This window comes from Barbus barbus (genome assembly GCF_936440315.1).
Source record: "Barbus barbus genome assembly, chromosome: 7".
Lineage (NCBI taxonomy): Eukaryota > Metazoa > Chordata > Actinopteri > Cypriniformes > Cyprinidae > Barbus > Barbus barbus.
The window spans coordinates 24850489-24860140 of record NC_136735.1 but is presented as its reverse complement, the minus strand read 5'-3'; the positions used below and the strand labels follow the sequence as shown (position 1 = coordinate 24860140).

At 36.9% G+C, this 9652-nt stretch overlaps 1 protein-coding gene across 7 annotated transcripts in view; it reads right to left on the bottom strand.

Moving 5' to 3' along the window:
- LOC306872643 (sister chromatid cohesion protein PDS5 homolog A) overlaps positions 1–9652 on the bottom strand; it is a gene marked incomplete at its 3' end in the record, with an annotated part of 50904 nt that overhangs the window by 1016 nt on the left and 40236 nt on the right. For 3 of the 7 annotated variants that reach the window (XM_079421298.1, XM_079421299.1, XM_079421300.1), the window contains exons 20-33: positions 9464–9587; positions 9166–9324; positions 9014–9082; positions 8795–8931; positions 8564–8687; positions 7289–7493; positions 7080–7194; positions 6792–6924; positions 6592–6711; positions 6448–6516; positions 5479–5630; positions 5266–5350; positions 2107–2441; positions 681–897 (exon numbers count right to left, since the gene is read on the bottom strand). In XM_079421298.1, coding sequence (XP_079277424.1) covers positions 681–897; positions 2107–2441; positions 5266–5350; positions 5479–5630; positions 6448–6516; positions 6592–6711; positions 6792–6924; positions 7080–7194; positions 7289–7493; positions 8564–8687; positions 8795–8931; positions 9014–9082; positions 9166–9324; positions 9464–9587 — 2044 coding nt within the window. Of the gene's footprint in view, positions 1–680; positions 898–2102; positions 2442–5265; positions 5351–5478; positions 5631–6447; positions 6517–6591; positions 6712–6791; positions 6925–7079; positions 7195–7288; positions 7494–8563; positions 8688–8794; positions 8932–9013; positions 9083–9165; positions 9325–9463; positions 9588–9652 lie in introns of those variants that run through there. The other 4 variants (XM_079421304.1, XM_079421303.1, XM_079421302.1 and 1 more) reach the window with 2 other exon arrangements.

The following is a 9652-nucleotide window of genomic DNA, read 5'->3' as shown; positions in this document are numbered from 1 at the left end:
AGTTTAATGGCATTAAAATATGCAATTAACACAGGGGCAGAGCTAGGGTTGTCACCCTACTCACAACTGCCGCTTCTGTCTCTTATTTCTTGACAAGATTTAGCAGCGGCAGCTCTTAAAGTAACAGCAGCCAAAAAAATCTAATAACCCAGCAGCTGTGATGTCTGCTCAAGGAACAAAATAAAGTTGTATTGTTGGTATCAGTGATGCTTACCTTACCTAAGATGCCACTAAACAAATATTAAAAAAATAAACTGCCTTTGTTTCTACGTTACTTTGAACATTGCATGTAAAATTGCAATATAAAAATATATTTAAAAACTAGGTGGGATTAATCGTGATTAATTTCAGAAAATAATGTGTGATTGATAAGTACTTTTTTTTTAAATTTTCGACTGACAGTACTAAAAGAAATACAAAACAAGTCATACATACTACTTTTATGGCATAACTGTTTCATGGAAAACAAGCCTATGCATAATTCAAATGTTCTCCTATTATAACATGAAAAACTAAAGCATAGAGTTTGGAACAAAATTAGGGTAAGTAAATTACACCTAAATTCAGTTTTAGGTGAACTATTCCTCTAAACTAATAGCTATAACAAAATCAAACCGCATAGCTCCTCAAGGTTACAGCGTGACCTCAATGCTAAATGAGGCTCCCTCTCAGACACTCACTGACAGCTCGCCCTGCTCTGCTGCATAGGTTGATTCTTTCTGTTTGGGGCCTGCTGCACCCCTGAACTGCTTGCGGATGGCTTCTTCCTGCTGCTCCTGTAGCTGTGTGAGTGAGAGTACATACTCTGGGCTGGACTCAAATTCTCTCTCTGTCTCCCCTTCACTTCCATATGTCTTCTGAGATGGTTGCTGATCTTGCTGTGCTACCCTCACTGATCTTAGACAAAAGAAACACCTGCCTCAAATTCATATAAAAGACTTCAATAACGGCTGGAGATGACAGTTACAGGCTGTTCACACCAAGTCTGATACCAGTATGTAACATACAAGGTTCCATTAAAAAACAATTCCCATCGATGCAAATGAAATGCAAATGTATCATTCTCTGAAAAAGATTTGCATGCAAGAATAAGTGAAATGCACTCTGGCCGTTGATATGCTCAATGAAAAACTTTACAAATAGGAGTGGGTTTATAATTTATAGGGCCACAAACAAAGTTATTCTCTGTCCATTCCAATTCACATACATCAACTTAAAAATAATTTGAAAACCCCCATAAACATCTCCTTGAATGGCTAAATGGGGGGAAAAAATAGCATGATACAGGAGTACATCATTTAAAATTTTGGGGCTGGTTGGACTGTTGATGTTTTTAAAAGAATACTCTAAGACTGCATTTATTTATTCTCAAAATATAGTAAAAATATAAAAATATTGAAATTTAAAATAGCTGTTTTCTATTTTAATTCATTCAGAAACATTTCTTTCTAAGAAATACATATTTAAAATATTAAAAATAAATATTTTGTGAAAATATTTTTTTCAAAAGAACAGCATTCATTAAAATTGTTTTTCTCTTTTTTTGTATCAAATGTAAAAGTCTTGCTGAATGAAAGTATTGTTTTCTTTCAAAACATTTTTAGCGAGCCCAGACTTTTTAATGGTTGTGTGTAACAAACCAGATAAAATTATATATTATAATAAAAATTATAATTATGCTAATAACTAATTTAATTAGTATACAAATTAAATGATATACTAATTATGGACACAAAATAATTTTCCTTAGCATGGCTGGAGAAAATAAACCAAGGCCACACTTTCCATTTTATAGCACATCACTCCTCTACCTCTGCCACCAAAGCGGTTATTGTTCGCACTCTTGGTACCAAAAACATCACCCAACAATTAAATATTACAGGTTTTAAGTTTTTTCAGCATACTGGCTGGAAAACAAATCACAATCACAGAAAAAAAATAAAAGAATTTTCAGAATTGGTGTGAAGGCATTCGTAGAAATGTCATATGCAGGCATACTGGTAACTTGGATGGTCTAGTGACAGATTTATTTCCAATAAAACTACAACTGACTTATATAATGCTACGCATACGATACAAAAAAGTCATTCAGTTGCACTCAGTTACCTTTGCAGGTCAATCTGTCTCTGTGGCGCTGCTCTTTTCGGTTCTGCTTCTTTCTGCTGTTTTGGTGTCTTGCCACTGATTGAATCAGCAGAGGCTGTGGTGGCAGGATCCTGGGCAGGTGCTGCTCTCTTCCGGCCCCGTCCGGCCCCTCCTGTCGTAGCCCCAGCCTCTTTATCTGGTGTGGCAACGCCTGCAGCATTTTTAGGGGGTCGACCGCGTCGTGGTTTATTGGCAGGGGGCTGTGACCCTGCTGAGGGGTTTGAAGACATGCTGTTCTCTGTGCCATCACTCGCAGGAGCAGCACGCTTCTTCCCGCTGGGCTGAGCGGTCTCCTCCTAAAAGAAAGTAAAAAAAAAACATAAGGGATGATAGAAGTGTGAACGTGTAGAATTTTTAGCAGGGCTTAAAATCTAAAAAAAATCGGTTCACTCCAAGCACAATCAGTATTTGAACATTTCTGTTTATGCATTCCTTCTGTATTATTACCAAACTGAAACCGGTTTGAGTAGATAAAATACTGGTTAATGTTTTATTTGCCAATACTACTACTACTACTACTACTACAACCAAGCCCGGATTAACCATACGGGCAACTGGGCAATTGCCCAGGGGCCCACGACATCTAAAGGGCCCAGGACAGCAAGGGCACAAGCAAAATACTGTATCTGTAATCTCCCGCTTTATATTTAACAAACTGTCCACCCGGGCTTTTGCGCTGCACAGAGATATGCTGCGCTGCCTATGGCTTTAAACTTGAGTTGAGAGCGGTTGAGAGGCAGTCTCATGCGGACTGACCAATGAAGAGAGGGCCTCGAGTGAAAGACCCTCTCCTCATTGGTCAGTCCGCATGAGGTGGGTCAAAGGTTACGCCGAGCGCGTTACGTGACGTCAGGCGGCGGTGCTACAACAGAAAAAAAAATCAGACACAATGGAGACGCTAAGTGGGAGCGCGAAGCGAAAATTAAAAAAAGGAAAAGGACATCAAAAACGCAGAAAATTGAAAGTATATACCTAAAATAGGTAATTTCTTCACTCCTGTTAATGTTGCCGACAGTTCTGTTAAGTCAGCTTCCATCAACGACGAGGATAACGTTTACAGCCCGGATAATAACTAATAACTTGATTGCCTTGTCTTCTGTGATAGCTCTATCAATTCCATACATTTCTATTGGGAATAAGTGTTGTTAAATAAACGATGGTTTGAAAGTGGTTTCTTATCTATGCCGTTTTCGGAGTGTCTATTTACATTAACTCCGCCCACTAACGTGTGATTGGGTTAGTCAACATTAAAAATAGAAGCGAATTTAACGTCAGTTTCAGTGGTGTAGATAGTAAGGCGCATGCTTTTTGACGCGAGCGACCCGAGTTCGATCCCACCTTTTGCCAAACATTTTTTTCTCCCTTTTCAAATCTCATATCGCATCAGAAAGGCATTTATTTTCAATAAAAATTAAGGAAATAATCAAAAAGTTGAAAATAAAGTATCGGGTAGGTGTAGGGAGGGCTTTATTGTCCCAATAAGGTGGCATCCATTTAATAAATTTGAATTAAAATTATAATTTACACTCATTACGTTATTATTGCGTACTGTTTTATAATGTACTACAATACTGAGGTGCAGATAATTGCCACTATTTGCAATAAGAAGTATAAATAGCAGAAAATATTGCTATTTTAACAGTTTAAATAGAATCTATAGCTATTTGCACTTAGTGTAAATAGCATATCGTTAAAAAATACTGCTATTTTCACTTGGTGTAAACAGCATCTATTGCTATTTGCACTTAGTGTAAATAGCATCTGTCACTAAAAAAATATGAGGTCGTGATGATGGGGCCCTTGAATATTGTTGCCCAGGGTACAACAAAGTGTTAATCTGGCCCTGACTACTACTACTACTAAGTACAGCCCTTGCTTCACTCAAAAAAAAAAAACTAACAAACAAAGGCTAGATAGAGAGAGAGAAAAAAACACACACAGAGAGTCCTAGTCTGGTATCTTGCATCTAGTCATATCCAATACAGCATCATCTTTTATAGCAAGATTTTGGCCAAATTTATTAAACGAAAGCAAAAACGGTCAACGCTTTAAAGAAATTAAAGTATTTTTTAAAGATATTTAAAAATGTTTGCTGCATGGTTAAAAAAATATATAAAATGTATAAAATTGATAGGTCAATTGATAAAAAAAGATAAGTCGCGTAGGCAATACATTGCATTTTATCATAACATTCAGAAATAACAGGCTAAAATACCAGTAAATAAAGCAAAATATTTTATTCATTATAATATATTTTTATTTAATTAATATAAATAATATATTATAATGTTTTATTTGATTAAACACAGCTACAGGCTAATTTTAGTTGCCTTCTCTCCACAACAAATCCTCTAAATTTAACGGTTATATGAATGTCAAGCAAAAATAGCAAGTTGCCTGTATGTCTGCAACCCTAGTTATACACGTATGAATATTTATATCTGTAACAGACTTAAGCAGATTCATTTGCTAAACTAACACAATACAACCAGACGAAGCCATTAGCTAACACAACATTTAAAAGGTACTATTGTTTAAAAACCTGTAATATATTGAGTTAATACATATTAAAAACACAAACTACAAACTATTTAAACTGAGCAGTGTATCTTTTTGTTTCTTTAACTAAATTTTATTTAGATGATGAACAGGCTGCGATGTAAAGTTAGCAAAAAAATGTGGGCGTGTGAGGTGCTGGCATGATCACTGGCATTGTTTTCCCTTCTAAGAGAGGAAACTTACTCCATAATTTATGGTCATACAGATAGAAGCAAGACATCATTTGAAACTGCAAAGCTTTTGCAAAATGACGAAAACAAGCAGGATGCCGCTTTCTGCAGTCTCGGTTTTCTTTCCATGAACTATGGAGTGCATCACAATGAACCGAAACTCAACAATTTTCTCTTTCCTTTAGTTGATCTGTTAATGACTTAAGTAAAATCTATTTAGCATATAGACCTAGATATTCCTTTTTTATGTATATAGTTGTATTATGTACAGAAGCGCTACAGGTGCATGATGTGACCTTGTGTGAATCCATCTTCTACACTATCCTGGTAAATTTCACAGGCATTGCCATCGCGACTTACCCATGATGAATTTACATGAGATCTATCTTACCTTCTTTACAACTCCTGCTTTTGTGATTACAGGGTTCTCCTCATTCTCCCTCGCCCCCGTTTCTGAGGCCTCAGAACTCACATCCCTTTATGATAGAGAAAAATCAAATAGTAAATTCTTGATAAAGAACCTCTTGCAGTATAGTTTAATCAACACTGGATAAATGCCACATTACAGTGAATGAAAAGTAAATAAATTCTGATAAGCACACACCTGCTCTTATTTGTTGCAGGTGAGCTGGGTTGAGAGTTGGTGCTTGCGTTGCTTACAGTGTCAGAGGTGGGGGTTTTAATGTACGGTCGGCGAGCTGTTACCGTTAAAGGTTTGTTCACTGCCCCCAGCACGCCTGTCTGCTTTGGTGGTTGCTTTGGTGGAAATATATGAACAAGTATGTGTAATGTAAGCAGTCAAGGCATTGATGTGTTAGTTACTGGTTAATTGCATCTTTTCAACGAAAACAAAAGTTTATAATGTCATTGACCCCTGTGTTCAAAAATTTTTTTGTCTGCTAAACCTAAAATATACTTAGTTGGAAATTATAATGTTCTAATCTTTTAATGTAATGAAAAACAAAAATGTAATTACTTATTTTTGTTTAATTATTCATAAGTTTGGGGTAGGTAAGATCTCACTCTTATGCTTACCGTGGATGTATTTAATCAAAAATATTATCAAGAACAGTAATACTGTGAAATATTGCAATTTAAAATAACAGAATGTAATTTATTCCTGGCAAAGCTGGATTCTCAGTGTCACATGATCCTTTAGAAATCATTTTAATATGCCAATTTGATCCTCAAGAAACATTTTAATTATCAATGTTGAAAAGCCATGATACATTCTATTTTTGAATAGTTCTATTTGCATTAAATGAATCAAAAGTGACAGTAAGGGCTTTTATATTGTTATAATGGATTTCAAATAAATACCGTTCTTACTGACCCAAAACTTTTGAACAATACTGTCTAGTTTTATTTTTATATATATTTTTTAAATACATGTTTTATATTTATTTGAAACTGGCTTTCTATTACAAATTGCACAACCTTTTAATTGCATAAAATATAGAGCACCTAAATGGATCAAATCTTTCTTACATAACCTACAACTTACTGTACTCATCACTTCTAGAAATTCATCAGGGTATTACTCTCATACAGTTGCAAATGTGACAAAACCTACCTGGATTTTTCCTGTTTGCAGAACTATTTTGGCTTCTGGTGACAAATATTCCTTATCATTGATAAAATCCTATAGAGAGGGACAGACAGAATGAGTTTCATAGTAAAGTCACATGTTAAGTGTCACTGCAGTTAGAGTGGTTACCTTATCAGGTGGGGTAAAGAACTTGCTAGGCAGCACAGGATCTTTTGGGGAGTCCAGATGACATGAAGTGCTCTTGTTCGCGATCACAAATAATGCCACATCACACACAATGTAAAGTTTCTGTAAATACACAATAAATAGTGTAAAAACCACTGGGATTCAATACAAACATTATGCAGGACAGGGTAATGGTGACAAACCTCATTTGCCTTTGGGTCATCTGGGACCTGAGCATCCTTTGTTTGTTTGATGTTCTCTACCATCTTCCTCAGGAACGAGTGACTATTATTCTCATTCTTTGTCATCAACACCTCCAGCATGAACCACAAGCACCTGAAAAAAATAAAAAAATAAATCTCTGGTGAATTAGTCTGAATTCAATCTAAAACATACATCCTATGAGAACATTAGTGTCTGTGTCACTCACTATGAGCAGAAATAAAAAGAGAAGTGCAGTGCAAAAGTGCGTGAACGTTTAAAACTCATACTCTTTGACGTCTCTGAGCTGCTCCAAATCCTGTGGTTTGGTAAGGTCTGGATCATGAGCTAGAAGATGGATCATGTATGGCACCACATATTCTGGCAGGAGAGACAGCAGCTTTTCTGAGAATCAAACACAGGATATTTAGGTCTTGGTCATTCAAGCAATTCCTCAGTATGGCATGTGTGATATCAAAAAAACAGAAACTGTATCTACCATGGGCCATGGGGTTCTGTTTGATGTACTCTCTGCGGACACTGATGTTCTTGAGCAGGCACTGTCGGGCATGAGCGCGGCGCTCTTTCACTGGGTCTTTAGCGCACAATGCAAACACAGCCATGTACTCCAGTGGCAACAACAGCTTCACCAGAGCAACATGCAACTTCTGAGCAAAGATCTGGCGCACCTGATAACACTCATCCTATAAAGAGGGGGAAAAACATGAAAATATGTGAAGTTGTGGCTAATATATGCTTTTGTAGCATGTTCTTATATGTCCACTGTTATTTGAGGTTTCTTGTTACAAAACAGTGTTAATAAGCAATTTTTTTTCTCCTGTAATTCTAAGGTTTTTTAATATATAAATGAATGACTTGGTAGAACAAACTACATTTGGGTTTATATATTTGCCAACTGCAAGTGTGACTATTTAAGGGTTGCATTTTATATTTACATTGCATTGACCATGTCAACTCAAGACATTGGTATTACTAGCACTATCATTTACAAGGAAAACCCTTAGAGATGCACAATATATTAGTATTATTCAGTTAACATCTTATATTTTTCAGCTTCAGTCAATATTGGATAATTAATTATGCTTATTTCCATCTTAACATTTATTTTACCTTAATTTCTACTTTTAGATTAAGCAAGCATTAGATGACAGGAAAGATCATTAAAGCAGCAATATGTAACTTTTTCTGTGTTCAGAATTTGCTAAACGCATATAATGAGTGAGTACATCATGAATTCATCTTCCAAACCGCGTTTTTGTCTTATCCCGAATCACTACGGTACACTTATAATGAATGAATGAATGAATGATGCATTTATATAGTGCATTTATTGTGTATTGCCGTACACCCAAAGCGCTTTACAATCATGTGGGGGTCTCTCCTCAACCACCACCAGTGCTTATATTTGGACTATTGTAGCCTGGTCGGGTCGTCACCACTGCGGAGGAACACATACCTGCGTGAATCGCCATAGACATACACTTAGAGAAGTAGTTCCAGTTAGAATGTTCTTCTGCGGGATGCGTACAGTTCTGTTTATTAACCGCTAGAGCACCAAAAGCTACATAGTGTTGCTTTATAAACACTGAAATGTAATACTTAGCATATCTAAGAATTAATTTTCCTTTTTCATACTACACTCGTAATCTTGTTGTTCCTAAATTCATTTATCATTTAAAAAGATTGATTTCAGTTTACAGGTTTTAGTTCCACATGTTCCATACGTTTCCAAGTAGTCTTGTGCTGAACTCACATTAATGACGAGTCCACAGAGCTGGAATTGTTCTGGAGTGATGATGTCATGGTAACAGGGCTCTTGTGCCAGTTTCATGATGGCGCTCCCCGCTGCAAGCCTCAGACGAGACATGTCAGACTTGCTGTGTCGACAAACACGCGTGTTAGGGGCCTATTAGCCATATTAGGGCAGTATAATTGCCTAATTGTATACAAAATCACTCTGGGGATCTTGACCCCCAGTTAGTACCTGATCTTTTTCTGCTCAGTAAGGTCTCCCTCACTGACCAGCATGGCTGAGAGGAGTCTGAGAGTAGAGTTAGCTGATTTGGACAGATTATTCTTCATTCCCAGCAACCAGCGGACCAACAGCTTAATGGCTTGCACCTGGCAACACTCATGCACATTAATACACACACAAATCACCAAGAGATGTTGTTTTCAACCTGATTACTTAAAGAAATTTTACCTTAGCCAGCACTTCAGGAGAAACCTCATCGTCAGCTGTCCAGAGCCGCCCATTTTTGTTTCCCACAGACTGAGAGGTAGAGAGGGCTAATTTAACATACAATAAAACCATTCATACATGCTCAAAGCAGAACACCACATCAATATGCTCACTCTGTCATTCATCAGAAGGTCCTTCACGATAAAATTGGCTACGATTGACTTCATGGGTGACGCAAACTGATCCGGGGCCAGCATAGAAATGTGTCCAAGAGAGACAAGTGGAGTGATGAGCTGTTCAGGTACGTCTGCATTCAGACTGCGAGACAACGGCTGTAACAAGACAGAGAAAAGCTTGTATGAAACATTCTCACGCAGCAAAAAATTCCTTGTCATTATTGTAATTTTCACATAATTTGACAGTCAAAAAGTGAGCATTTTAAGAAAAATGTTTTTATGTGCTTAGATTTACCTCAAATATTTGAGCTAACTGGACCTCTTTGTTGTGAAAGATGGCATGGATACAGTGGACCGCCTGTTTGGCCTGGTGGGGGGTGCCTCGTTTTGCCTTCTGATGTAGTATGGGAATTAGAGTCCTGCACAAAGATAACAGAACAACATTTTACTCCATCAAACTTTTGTATTTGATTTTAATAAAGCT